At 57.1% G+C, this 14,208-nt stretch overlaps 1 protein-coding gene across 4 annotated transcripts in view; it reads right to left on the minus strand.

Annotated features, from left to right (window-relative positions):
• Positions 1–14,208, minus strand: part of FCSK (fucose kinase) — a 33,602-nt gene that overhangs the window by 5,529 nt on the left and 13,865 nt on the right. For all 4 annotated transcript variants that reach the window (XM_084812332.1, XM_084812333.1, XM_084812331.1 and 1 more), the window contains 11 exons: positions 13,838–13,939; positions 12,484–12,654; positions 12,157–12,227; positions 8,873–9,237; positions 7,616–7,826; positions 6,782–6,948; positions 6,096–6,323; positions 5,205–5,348; positions 3,789–3,908; positions 1,347–1,534; positions 139–238 (listed from right to left, as the gene is read on the minus strand). In XM_084812332.1, the coding sequence (XP_084668458.1) occupies positions 139–238; positions 1,347–1,534; positions 3,789–3,908; positions 5,205–5,348; positions 6,096–6,323; positions 6,782–6,948; positions 7,616–7,826; positions 8,873–9,237; positions 12,157–12,227; positions 12,484–12,654; positions 13,838–13,939 (1,867 nt within the window). The remainder of the gene's footprint in view (positions 1–138; positions 239–1,346; positions 1,535–3,788; positions 3,909–5,204; positions 5,349–6,095; positions 6,324–6,781; positions 6,949–7,615; positions 7,827–8,872; positions 9,238–12,156; positions 12,228–12,483; positions 12,655–13,837; positions 13,940–14,208) is intronic.

Below are 14,208 nucleotides of genomic sequence, written 5' to 3' on the forward strand. Positions count from 1 at the left end.
CTCCTGGAAATCCCTGGAAGTGGAATAGAACCAGGTGGGAGTTGCCTGCCAAAGCTGTGGGGCTGAAGCCCTTGGCTGTTCTGGCCTCTCTGCCTGTGGCTCCCCTCTGCCAGGATGGGCCCCGGGGGGGGGCTGTACCTCGCTGAAGGGCCTGGGCGCACTCCTCCGCATTGTGGACGAGGGCGCTGGTGTTCTGCACAAGGGTGGGCAGCCTGGCGTACCAGTTCCTCAGAACGTCCTGCAAGAAATGGTGAAAGAGGGGCCCCTCGGCTACACAGAGACCCGGCGCGTGGCGTTCTCCAGGCTCGAGCAGGACAGCTCTGGAGGAGCAGCGCGCCAGTGTACCTGTGACAGCAACTGCTGCACCGCAGAAATACTGGCATCCATGTGTGATCAGAGGCTGTGGGGAGCCATGGGAGCCAGCGCCAGGAGCCCTGCAGGGCTGTGTGAGGCTGTGCCATGCGGAGAGCCACCAGGGCTGCAATCCGGAAGGAAGCGCTGCTAGGCCCCGGCCCGGCCCGGCCCACGGCCTTCCTAGACACCAGTGGCCATCCTCAGCACAGGATCCAGGCTTTGCTCCTCAGCCCGGCCTGACATGAGGAGCGCTCCGAGCCGGAGAAGACGACGCGGCAGCTGCTGCCACATGAGAATCGGCCGAGGGGTTCTGAGGTCGGGCCCACATTCTAAAACAAGATGTGTTGAGACTCAGCCCCTTTCTATTTAATGGCAGAGAGGTGAGAGGTGAGAGCTGAGGATGGGAGACGCGCATGGCGCGAGCGGAGCCTTGGGAACCACTGCTTCGGGTGGGGGTATTGGAGCTTGCCGAGCTCTCGCCGGCTCGAACCCCCGGACGCTGGTCCTCCCTCCCTGCGGTGCAGCCCTTGTGCTCTCCTTGTTGATGCCAACACTGGTGAGGAGAACTGTTCCCCTTTGGGGGAACTACAGTGTTCTGCGAGTTATGGCTGTAGTTTGCAGAAGACCCTAGTTCCGCAAATGGGTAAGAAGTTCCCAGATTTTGGGAAGAAACCCCCAGCTCAGCACACAAAGGCAAGCCAAGCTGGAGGCGTCACAGGGATCCGTCAGGCCCTAAAAGGGCCGGATGACAGACATCCCTAGTTTCCGGCACCCTGGGATGGGAGCTGGATGGCATGGATGACAATGGGGCCAAGGAAGGCCTTGCAGCCTAGACGTTCCCCGCCGCTGCTTCAGGCCTTTCCTCCTCTGTGAACGCGTCTCATCCATCCAGTTATAAGGCCTGTGAGGTTCACCTCTCTGCTCTGAGCGACGTCACCCCTAGGAACCTCAGGCCATGACAGCACTTGGAAGCACCTGCCCTGTTACTCTACCTGGAGCAGGTTGCGGGCGAGGCGGGTCTTTCCAGTGTACAGCAAGAGCAGATGCTCATTCAAGGTGTGCACAAAGCCCGCCGGAACAGCCAACTGCTCCACTTCCACCTTCAATGGCAGCTGAGCCTTCGAACGCCCGATCTTAAGCCCTGGCATCAGCCCACCAACCTGGTCCTGCCATCCGCCACCTGCAAGGAACAGCGACAGGTGTGGAGGGAGCGATCCTGCCCGTTTACATGTTGTACCATGAAGCCCTCGCAGGAGGTCTCAGATCCAAGTGGAACCCCCACAAGAGAGGAGGAGAGGATTGATGCTTCTGGAGTTAGGCGCTCCCCTCCTCCTCTCTGAACGGATGAAACTGCTGACCCAGAGGAGAATCGGAAGACCCTGGCGGTGTGCACGAACTGCCCTAGAGCCGCAAAAGGAAGGACCTTCCACTTCTGGGAGACAGTGCACCAGGGCCCAGCTCCTCCCACAAAGGCAAGGCAGCAGGACTGCAGATGCTGTGCATGATCCAGCTAGGCCAGGGGTGATGAACCTTTTTTGGACCAGGGGCTGCATTCCAATTTGGGGAGGGTCTCGGGCTACATTCCAGCAGGGGTGGGGCAAAGGGAAAGCAAAACAGGCACGGCCACATGTGATTCTTGCCAATGCGGACATTCCACCAGCCATACAAAGCACAGCTCAGTTCTAGGCAAGTCTACTCAGGAGTAAGCCCCAGTGCAACAGCTCTCATGCCTGCAACCACCTCAGTTCTATGCATGGTATTTAAAGTTTAATTGTCTTTAACATCCTCCTATCTCTGACTGGAGGTGACAGCAAAAGAAGCTTGTGGCCCAGATGGGAAATCCCTGGCAGCCATTTGTGGCCCGTGGGCCAGAGGTTCCCCATCCCTGCACTAGCCCTCCCTCCAGAGCGGAAACATTTCCCACTTCCTGCCAAAAAGCCCCTCTGGCTATTTTGTAAAGGGGGGTGGAACATCTGTTGCCCCACCAGGGATCCCCTGCTCCCCTACTGCCCTTCAGATCCACTAAATCCCTCCGGCACATAAAGGCTGGTGCCACTGGAGAGGAAGGCTGAAGCCTTAGGGAGCCACCACTGCCCAGGGCTATTGGGCGCTTTGCTGTTCCTGCTAGGACAGCTGTGGGGGAGAGAGAAGGTGAGGCTTAGAATGCTGGACTATGATTAAGGAGACCTATTTTCACTGGGGGGGGGAGGGGGTGCTTGACCCAGTCATCAAGATCAGCCTATCCTGCCTCACAGGGCTGCTGTGAGAATAAAATGGCAGTGGGGGAGATGGGAACCATGTACTCTCTCTGGCGCGCCTTCAAAGCAAGGTGAGATGCCAAGCTAATAAATAAATGACGCACCATAGAATCACAGAATGGTAGGGTTGGAAGGGGCCTGCAAGGCCATCGAGTCCAACCCCCTGCTCAATGCAGGAATCCAAGGCAGAGCATCCCTGACAGATGGCTGTCCAGCCTCATCTTGAAGGCCTCCAGTGGGGGAGAGCCCACCACCTCCCCAGGTCATTGGTTCCATTGTCGTATTGCTCTAACAGTCACGAAGTTTTTCCTGATGTTCAGCCGGAATCTGGCTTCCTGTCACTGGAGCCCGTTCTTCCGTGTCCTGCACTCTGGGATGATGGAGAAGAGATCCTGGCCTTCCTCTCTGTGACAACCTTTCAAGTACTTGAAGAGTGCTATCCTATCTCCCCTCAGTCTTCTCTTCTCAACGCTAAACATGCCCAGTTCCTTCAGTCCCTCCTCATAGGGCTTTGTTTCCAGTCCCCTGATCATCACCTTTGCTGCCCTCCTCTGAACCCTCTCCAGTTCGTCTGCATCCTTCTTAAAGTGTGGTGCCCAGAACTGGACACAGTACTCCAGGTGAGGCCTAACCAGTGCTGAGTAGAGGGGAACTGGTACCATAATCATAATAATAATAATAACAACTTTTATTATTACTATTATTGACGACGACACCCACTCTGTGTGGCAGGGCAAGAAGTCACTCTCTCCGCTGGACATCCCTCCACAGCAGGAACAGTCACAGTGAAGATGATGGGGCAGTTTTATGCACATGACAGAAGCACCCCAAAGCAGAGGAGAATGGCCAGCCGGGCTTTTTGAATCACAGCAGCAAAGTGGGCTGGAAACGTTTCTACTACGTCTTGTTCCAGAAGAGAGCAGAAATTCCCTGAAGGCGGTGCTGTCTGTGCTGCACCGGAGCTCCGAACGAGCTGGGAGCAGAGATGCTGCTGCATCAGACAGCACCTTCTGCTCTTCCCCTGATGTTTGCTTTTGCTACCTACCCACAGGCTTCAGGTTGGCCTATACATCTACGCCAGCCTTCTAGCTGGCTGAGGGATTATGGGAGTTGTAGTCCAATGTATTTGGAGGGCACCAGGTTGGGAAAGGCTGATCTAAACACATAATTTCTTACCTGTAGTGAGAACTTGCTCCAAGTGAAGCACAGCATGGATCAGGGATTCTGCACTGGTGGAGCGCCCAGATGCCCTGTACAATGACGCCATCACAGCGCCAGCCAGGATGCTGCTGGTCCCTGCAGAAGAGGACACGTGAGCACCAGCCCAGAGGAGGTGGGGGCCACCGCTTGCATTTTCCTCGATGAAGCCCCCCGGGGCCCAGACCAGAGGAACGAGGGGGGCTCACTCCTGGGGCAAGAACGTTCCGGGCCTCCTACTCAGGGCTCTGCTGTCTTCACAGCAGAGTGCTCATCTGGTGCTCATCACAGAAGAATACAAGAGCAGTCCCGAAGCTGGAGCAGAGCAACGGTCCGCCTGGCTCCCGGCTGCCCGCAGAGGCCAAGCGGTGCCTTCAGGAAGCCCACTGGGAGGGCAGGGAGGCTGCAGCCCCCGCCCCGGGATTCCACAGCAGGCGACCGGTGGCCTCTGCGGCTGGAGGCTCCTCAGCACCATCCGGGGCCTCGTCCTCCGTTCATTTGTCTGGTGAAATGAATTTCATTTCACATTCACGATTTGGCTGCCACAGGTGGCCTGCCCATTCACAAAAGGGCTACTGTTGTGGCCGTGCCAAAACATCCATATTGCAGGATCACCTTTTCTACATCCTCATTCAAGTCAGTTATGAAAATGTGGAACAGCACAGGGCCAGGACAGAGAGCCCTGTGGTCCAATTAATTTCCACAAACCACCTCTAGCTAAATGCCTCTAATGTTAATTTTAAGTTACCTGTTTTTAATATTTCTATACTTCTGTTTAACCACCAAAGGCAATCCCAGGGAGGTGTACATAAGATTATAAAAACAGCAACACCATAAAAACACAGTATTTATTTGAAATATTAATGTCCCGCCTTTCTTCCCAATAACTGACCCCCAAGGTGGCTGAAACCACCCAGAATAGGATTCTGAAAAGGGGGCAGAGGCTTATTAGGCAATGGCAGGAAATGCCCCTTCTCCTTCGATGCTGATTTATTTCCCCAAATTAACAGGAAGAGTACCCCTGAATTTATTATCCCGTTCAATTAACTTTCAACCCAATAACCTCCCCTCTGCAAGCCAACTCAGCCCCGCCGCCCCCCGTTTCTCTCTCCTTCCCAGGATCACCACCTAAACATGCGCACGCCCATCGCCTCCCAGGGCCCCCACCTGGCAGCACCCTGCCCGTTCACTGCGTGTCCCCACTCCCTCTTGGACGGGGTCGCTGTGCCTAGTCAAGCCTGCACGAGCGCTCCTTTCTTCCGAGTCTGGCTCAGAAATCCCAGCACTCCTCCTAAAGGGTAGCTTCACTCCTTTTTGTCAGGCAACGTCTGGGCGGTCCCCATTTCGAGGGCCGCCGGGGGCACTGAAGCATGTGCGGGCAGAGTGGGCACCTACCCAGCCCAGATCCGTGTGGCAGACGAGACCAGGTGTGGAGCTCAAAGCCGCCCCCGAAGTGCTCCCGCAGCTGCTCCCGCAAGGCCTTCTGGGAAGAGAGGTCGACAACTCCCGTGCAAACGAAGGCCGCCTTCAGCAGTGCTCCTGGAAGGAGAGGCCAGGCGCGAGGGGGGGCCGGGCAGCCCTCCCTCGGCCATCACGCCCCCGCCCCGCCCCGCCCCCCCCCGGCCTGCGAAGGGGAGGAGCTGCCCTGGCAGAGCCGCTGCAGCCCGGCCTGGACCAGCTCCTGAACCAGGGCCTAGAGCAAGGCGCGCAGGACTGGAGCCAGGATGCCGAGGCAGGGCCAGCATCTCCGGAGCGGGCGCGGAGAGGCAGGACTGACAGCAAGGCCCAACCTGAAACTGCAGGAAAGCAGGGTCGCTTGAAGGCATGGGGGCGGGGGAGCTTTTCCAGGCTTGCTTGCAATAGCCGCCCGGGGGAAAGAGCCTGTGAACAAAGGCTTGCGCCCACCCAAGCAGGAGCGCAGGAACACTGGAAGCGGCCTTCGCCAGAGCCTGGGTCCACCTAGCCCTGCACTGTCGACACCGACTGGCAGCCGCAGCTCTCCAGAATTTCAGGTGGGGTTCTTGCCCCGCCCCACCTGGAGATGCTGCTGGGATTGGGCCAGGGGGCTCCTGCATGCTAAGCGGGGGCTCTGCTGCGGATTGCATATCCCACCTGCCCTCGGGCACACTCCCTCCCGCGTCTGTGCAAACGTGTCTTCAGGACACATCAGCTGCACCACCGCGTACCTTGTAGCTGGGCCCTCTGGGCCACCGCCCCTGCAGGCATGAGGAGCTGGGTCTGGCCCTGCACCGTGCTGTTGCCGGACGGCGTGGCCCAGGCTCTCACCTGGTGCGTGCGGCTGGCAGTAATCCCTCAAGTCCTCCAGGTCCCGGCACACGAGCTCCGCCACCACCTCTCCCTCCAGGCCTCCGCTGGCGCTGACCAGCTGCAGCTCTGGCTCCGTGATGCGCCGGGCCCGGGCACCAATGGGCCTGCGCCCATCCACCAGGACGGCCAGGTCCACCACCGCTCCTCCGTGCTCGTAGGTGACTGGGGGGGTGTCGCTCCAGCCGCCTGCACAAGAGGCAACCGAAAGAAGCCCCCTCAGTGAGAGGCAGAACTGGCCCATCGCATGTTGCTGCCGCCGCGCCCCACCCACAAGTGGAGCAGTCCCCAGAACACCCTGCAATACAGCCCAGCACAACTCCTGGGCTGTGGTGCCCACAGCGCGGCAAGGGGCCCAGGAGCACATGCCCTCCACGCGCTGCTGGGCGGAGCGCAGGTTTGCTTCCGCAGCTGGGTCAGCAGCCTCCGAGCGCCTGACGCAGGCGCACACAGGCCCAGCACTCTCCTGCACGAGCTCAGCCAGGCGAGCGCACTCCCCGTCTGGACCGGGGCTGCTGGGCAGCTCCCAGGCATTCCCCAGGCATTCCCCACACTGGCTGCCTCTGGCCAGGGAGGCGGAGGGGCCCGCCAGGGGCCAAAAGAGGCAAGCAGAGGCCGGGCTCCAGCAGGCAGCCCCTGCCGCTTACCAGAGAGGTCGACTCGGGCCGGGCACTCCACGGCCACCCAGCAGCCCACGGGGGGCAGCACAGCTGGCCTGAGGCTGACGAACCGGCAGGAAGACATCACCGCCTGGCGGACGAGGATCTGCTCCGCGCCCTCGTAGTGCCGTGCAGCTCGAACCAGCAGGACCGGCCTGCGAGAGCCCAGGAGGGAGAGGAGACGGGCTTTTGTGTGTGCCACGGCAGCCGAGCCCCATGCGAGGGATTATGCCAGCAAAAGCCGCCTGGGCCCCCGCAGAAACCCTCCTGCAAGGCAGGCCGCCTCTGGCCCCGTTCTCCGGGGGACAAGAGTGGCCACCCAGGCAGTCCCTGGGGGAGTGGGGGTTTCACACAGGCCGCCCTGGTCCCTCCCCTGCTCTCTGCCCACCGTACCATCCTGGCCCTGCTCTCCTGGTGAGAGGACAGCTCTCGGGGGCGCTGCCCGGGCTGGCCCTCGATCCAGGAGGGGAGCTCGCCGCTCCCATTGGCCAAGCAAAGGGCAACAGTGGCCCTATGGGCGGCGGCTGCCCCAGCCAGGCCCCCTCACTGCTCAGCCGCAGCTCTTCCAGCCCCCTCCCGCCACCAGATCCTTTCCACCAAAGATGCTACCAGGACAGAGCCTGGGACCACCCGCTGCCTGCAGCGGTGGCCTGGGAAGATGAGGGCAGGCCCCTGGAGCAGCTGGGAGGGGAGCTCAGGGTTCTCCTCCAGCGCATGGCCCTCTGGAAAGCAGGGCTGGCGCATGCTCCTGGCCAGGCCCACAGCTTTCACATGGGTGTGGCACCGAGAAGCAGTCCTCCCTGCTCGGCGCCCCCTCGGTACCTGTCCAGCCACTTCTTCCTCTCCTTGGCCATCTCTTCGACACCCTTGGGAATGTTCCCCTGCTCAAGATGCCGGAAAGCAGCAGCCCAAGCCGCGTTGGCAGCAGGGCCGCTCCGCAGGCCCCCTTCCCCTTTGGCCAAGCAGCCCAGGAGGTCCGCGATGCAGGCCAGGGCCCGAGCAGCGACCCCCGGATCCTGGGCAGTGGATGCAACTGCAAAGCAAGGAAACGGTGTCAAAGCCTGGAAAGTGACCAGTGGGCTTGAAGCTGGGCTAGTAGCTGGCATGGCTTTGCCCAGGAACCTTGGGCGGTTGTCTGGGTTCCAAGAAGAATCCTTTGCAAGAGTTCTCCAGCCCTGCCTCCCAGGGCTCGTGGGTTGTGGGGCAAGGGAGGGCCCTCCTCACTGAGCCTGCTGGAACTCCCAGCTAAGACACAGACCAAGGCTCTCCACCGTAGGGGAAAGCACAGGGAGCGGGGAGAAGCAGGCACGAGGCGTCTTTCTAGGGAGAACATCCATGGCCGGACATACAAGCACCGTGAGAAGAACTGTGGACATGATCCGTCATTCCACAGCTAGAAACTGGGCAGGCAATACTTGCCAGGACCCCCCACACTCGGGCCTTCCAGCATGTAGCAGAGGATTCTGATGAGGATGAGGCACGGGCCACTTCCTTGGGGGCAGGACAGTCAGGGCCTTCTTCAGGGGCCTCCAGCCAGAGGACACAGACCTGCCAGCATCCTCGGGCTCAGAGGATGAGAACCTCCATCCCCCCAGCATCACAGAAGTCTGAGGCTACAAAATAGTCCAGTCAGCTCCTCCAGGAGGGTTGGAACCGACCACACTGTTGTAAGTCCTAGCAGCCTACATAAAGCTTCAGCTGGCTTTGGCTCCCTGCTGAGACAGCATCCTCCTCTTGTCCCAGTAACAGAGAGTTCCAGCCAGCAGGACCCGCTTGGTGCTATCCAAGGTCCTACTTCCTTCCTGCTTTGATCTTGCTACTGGCTTGCCCTGTGAGCCTCAAGGGACCACAGAAGGGGACAGAGTGGCAGGTCCTCCAGGGTCCCAGGAACTGTGTGAATGAAACAGATTCCAGGGCTTTCCCGGATTGGAAGGCAGTAACAGGGAGGCCGGGAGTAGGCAGGGGGATGGAGGTGCACCAAGGTAGAATTCTCATCCAGCCATTTGTAGCTGTTGGGGAGGGAGCACCCCCCCCCCAACACACACTCCTCTCTCCCCCTCACACACACACAGCCCTTACCCTGGTCCAGCGTCTTCAGCATGGGCTCCTGGTAGCCCTCAAGGGCGGCCGAGCGGATCAGGGGGAGCAGGCTGTAGTTGCTGTGCTCCGTCAGCACCCTGCGGGTTTTGCTCTGTGCCTGCAGGAAGAAGAGGGCCTTGCGGGAGGCCAGCTCAGCCTCCTGGTCCAGGAACGCCCGCAGCTCCTCCCAGGACATGCGCCACGCCAGGCGCCAGCGCTGCAGCTGCCCAGCCCCTGGGCAGTCCAAGAGCCATAGCAGGTCCCCAAGCGCCAAGGGCTCAGACGGGTGGAGCACCGGGAAGAGGCGGGCGTTCAGCAGGCAGCGGCTGTGCGGGGGGGCATCAGGGCTCCAAAGGTCGCGGCTCCTGGTCAGGGCGAGGCGCAATGGAAACAGGGCCAAAGTGAGTGAGAACGCAATGGCAGCCTGCAAGAGAGCCGAGGGCAGCGGGAGGGCCGCCTTCCTGCCAGCGCGCACTGCTCCCTCCAAGATGATGCGCTTCTCCGATGCAAATTGTCAGGCAAAGTGATCGTCTTTGAAAGCACCTCCATGACTTAAGCACACCCCTATCCCCTTGGAGAAACCACCCAATACTTCAGGAGCTAAATGCGTTTTTTAATTGCTTAGTTGGCATCATTTCTAAATGTGTAATGGTCAGTATTTGTAATAATAAGAATATGTAAGAGAAGTTAAATGAATATGACTGCGTGAGATGTGTGTGTGTGTGTGTGTGTGTGTGTAGACAGAGAGGGAGAGAGAGAAAGAATACTTATTTCTGTTACTTTCAATCTTTGTAAAATTATAAATTACTAAGCTATGTTATTATCATATAAAGCCCTACACAACTTGGGACCAGGACACCCAGCAGACCGCCTTCCCTCATATATAACCAAGCAACACCTAAGTTCATCAGAGGAGGCCTTGCTGGTCATTCCAAAATGCACGGCCCGTCGCCATGAAGAGCCCTGACGGCGGGCCTTCGCTCTAGCGGCGCCCACCCTCCAGAAAACCTGTCCCCATGTAGTTCAGGAGGCAGAAAATGTGGCATCTTTCAAGTGCCTCCTAAAAACCTACCTTTTCACCCAGGCTTTCCCTGGGCTTTAACTGCTGTTAGGTTTTACTCTGGCTTTACATGCTGTTTTTAAACTTCAAAAGTCTTATATTAGGTTTTATCGTATTGTATTTTATGGTTTTAATTGTTGTGAGGTGCCCAGAGAGTCTCGGGCAGTTTAGAAATTATATAAATGTAATCAATAAGCCCAGGTATGAACTAAATTAAATGGGTTAGAGCCTCTCTCTGCCTTTCTCAAGAGGATGGTCCTGCTCACGGAAGGTCCCTCTGCCCAATTTTGAAGAATCCCTCCTCCTTCCCACTCCACCACTCACCCCATCCAGCAGGATCTCCTGACTCTCCCTGTAGCATTTTCGGGGGCTGGAGGGGCCACCCAGGGAAGACGGGGCAGGGAAGTGCACTTCTGTCAGTACGTAAGAACACAAGAAGAGCCCTGATGCTGGATCAGACCAAGGATCAGATCCAGTCCAGCGTTCTGTTCCCACAGTGGCCGACCAGCTGCCCAGGGGAAGCCCACAAGCAGGACACAAGTGCAGCACCACCCACACTCCCCAGCGACTGGTGAATATTGGCTTACTGCCTCTAACCCTAGAGGTAGCATACAGCCATCAGGACTAGTAGCTACTGGTAGCCCTCCCCTCCATGAATTTGCCCAATCCACTTTTAAAGCCATCACTGCATCTTGTGGAAGTGAATTCACAGCTTAACTCTGTGCTGTGTCAAGGAGTCCTTCCTTTTATCTGTCCCAAATCTCCCACCAGTCAGCTTCATGGGATGACCCCATTGGGTTCTAGTATTATGAGAGGAGAAAAATGCTCCCTATCCACTTTCCCCACACCATGCATCCTTTTGTATACCTCCATCATGTCTCCCCTCACTCGCCTTTTCCCTGAGCCAAACAGTCCCAGATGTTCCAGCCCCTTCATCATTGTAGTTGCTTTATTCTGCACCTTTTCCAATCCCTTTTGGATTTGGATTTCAATCCCTACAATATCCCTTTTCAGGTGCTGCAACCAGAACTGAACAGTTTCCAAGTGGGCTGGCATCATAGATTTATATAAGGGCAGTAAGATATCGGCAGTTTTATTTTCGATTCCTTTCCTACTCATGAGGAACATGGAACTTGCCTTTTTCACAGCAGCCGCACACTGGGTTGACATCTTCATCGAGCTGTCCACCACAGCCCCAAGATCTTGGTCTTGGTCAGTTGATAAAGTGTTAAACTGGATCCAGCCCCACGTATGTGAGTTGCCCCGGGGGTTAATTACATTAATGAATGAGTGAACAAATGAAGTATTTACATTCTGGATTTATCCAAATTTTCTGTAGTTCATATTTGAGATGCATCTATCTAAAATTATTTCTAGGCTGCCTTTAAGGGTGGAACGCTCACAGCGCCGAAGCATTCTTATTCCTTTTGAAAATAGGTTTAATTATGTCTTTGGGGTGCTTTCTGGGCCTCCCGCTCCAGCAGCAGTTCTGAAGTCAGTTCAGGGGGCTCCCGGCCATTTGATCTTGTGGCCAAAGAGACCACAACAGAAATCACAAGCACAAGACCCAACTGATAAACAAATGGTACTTATATTGCACTGACAAACCCCAAACTGCAAAACGTGAGTCTATGTGTGTGATACTGAGCTCTGTACAGGGGCATGCTGTTTGTGTGGTTTGGCATTAAGTAGCAAAACGTGTTTGTAGAAAAACATTTTTCGCAGGTTGAGCCTGCAGGAATCACATTTATCACAAAACAAGTGGGACTTTGCGACCAGCAACACCTCAAGCAGGAACCTGACAAAAAGACAAGAAAAGATCTTTCTCCCAAGAAAGCAGAAACTATTCTCAAATGAACGTGAAGAAGACTTAGAGCTGAAACTGACTTTTACCAGTGTTCCATTTCACATGTTTGAAATTAATGTGCTTGTGAGTGATACACACACATATAACGTCGGTAGATGTTTTACCATTTTGGCTTTGTGACTACAGTATAAGTACTATCTGTATCTCTATTGGGTCTTGGAGTGAGACTCTTAGTATGGGTTTTTCCATCCAAGGAGGCAGAGCACCAGCTCCACCATACAAGGAAACGGGGACAGAAAGCATTAAGTGATTAACTAAGGGACTGTTTCAGAAACACTTTGTCATCAACAGATGGGGCCGGGGTAGCGTGCGGACTGCCACGCTGTTCACCAGTGTGGCCTGGGACGTGGCACGTACCGTATTCCAGTCCTGAGGAACAGCGCTGCCCAGGGCATGTTCAGGTAGGTGCCGCCTTCCTCTGCCGGACTCTGGGGAGAGAACAGGGTCAGCTCTGGGTGCCTCGGAGAGGGAGAAATCCACGAGAGGAAGGGCGCTTGGCAAAGGGGCTCCCAGAGTGCTGAGAGCCTCGAGAGAGAGCATCTCACACACGCTCTGGGAAGAGCCCTCCCTCCCCAGCTCTACAGCCCTCTGAGGGAAGACACAGCAGTGATGCTTGGGAACCTCCCCAGGGCCTTCCAGGAAGCCCCCTGCCTGGAGAGTTGGCTCCCCCTTGCCCGTATGTACCTGCCAGTTGTCGTGACGCCCACTCAGGGTGAACACCTTGCAGGTGATGTCTCTCAGCCTGACAGCATGTCCCTGAATGATCACATCCTCAAGCGGGTGGCTCTTGAGGGCCACCGAAGATGCCACATCCAGCCCAGTGAGGAGGCAGCCAGAACGGATCTGCAAGGGGCCCTGGAGAAAGACCAAAACATTTTTGCAGCCAGCCTTATCAGCCTTCTCCAGAACATGGATCCTTGTGGTCCAGAGACAACCACCCTGTGGGTCAAGGGAAGACATTTTGACTGATGAACAGAATGTGTTGCTTGGCTTAGCCCTATCCCTCTGGGCAGTAAGAAAACGGGCGCCTTGATCCAGAGAGGAGCCAAGAGCTCAGCTTCAAGAGCCAAATGCCCAGTGCTCCAAGTCCATTCCCAGGCTTAGACTACCCCTGGAGCCACCTGGGGCCTTTCCAAATCTGCCTGCCCATGAAGAGGCCACAGGCGTGCTCCCGCGGGATCCCTAGACATCACTGGGAAGACCACAGGAAGTGAGAAGGGCAGCTTCAGCAGAGCGTGACTAGAATGCCCCACAGAGCAGCCCAGAGGGACAAGTCAACCCAACTTTTGGAAAAGCGGTGCTGAAGCGACATGAGACGCCTTCTTGCAAGGGGACAATCGACCTCGAAAATGCTCCGACTGCCAGAAAGGGAGTTCCAGCTCATGCGTGACAGATCGGGGCATCCGCAAGACCGGTTTGGTTCCCCAAGCAGTCAGCGGGGCCTTCAGGGGACGGGCCTCCAATGGGGCTTTGCAGAGCGAGCTCTAGCTCTTTAGGCCTCTGCAGCAGAGCAGAAGAAGCCGAGAGAGCGAGGCCCAGAAACCCTCTTGGCATTTAGAAAGGTTGTGAAGACCTATCTTTCTAATTTAGCCCTTTAAATTATGTAGCTATAATGCTTTTAATGTTCTTATTTTTCCTATTTTAAAGTTTTATTGTTTTAAGTTCTTGTACACTGCCTTGATGGCTTTGTAGCAAGTAAGGTGGCACAGAAATATCGAGAACGGTGGCGATGAAGACGACGGCAGGGCCCAGATCCCGGCTCGGGGGTGCTGCAGCCAACCCCTCCACCTGGATGCTGCCTCGACAGCCCGTCTGCTTCTGGCTCCTCTTGCAGCCAGCCCCAGGCCGCTCGCTGCCTTGCGGGACTCGCCTGCCCTGCGCCATCGCCTGCCCTGGACCAGCGCCTGCCAAGCCTCCAGCCCTGACCTCCGCCTGCCAGCCAGCCATGGGACCAGAGGCAGCCCAGAAAAGCCCCAGGTAAGTTGGAGGTTGGAGCCCAGGAGCAGCGAAGAGGCACAGCATCCCCAGGGTGGTGTACCTCCAAGCAGCAGTGCTGGATGGCACTCCCAGGCCCCATGGCCACCGCTCCCTCCAAGCAGCTGTTGGTGACGGAGCAGCCTTCCTCCAGCAGCTGGGGCTCCTGTATGCGAGAGGAGAGGAGAGGAGAGGAGAGGAGAGGAAGCAGCCGGGGACAGGACTCTGTGGGCCTCCCGTGGGCTGGCAGCTGTGCTGGGCAGGCACAGCAAGCGGAGCCGCCGCCGCCACTGCTGCCCCTCACAAACAGGGCGCGACACCTGCGAGCGTGCGGAGCCAGCCCGGCTCACAGTGGCCAGCCCCGTGTGGTGTAACCCTGAGAGCTCATCTGCAGGCAAAAGGGGAGGTCTGGTGTGTGTTTGGAATCCAAAGCGA

Source organism: Heloderma suspectum, chromosome 8 (assembly GCF_057233095.1).
Source record: "Heloderma suspectum isolate Gila_16-S chromosome 8, 16-S_ref, whole genome shotgun sequence".
Classification (NCBI taxonomy): Eukaryota; Metazoa; Chordata; class Lepidosauria; order Squamata; family Helodermatidae; genus Heloderma; species Heloderma suspectum.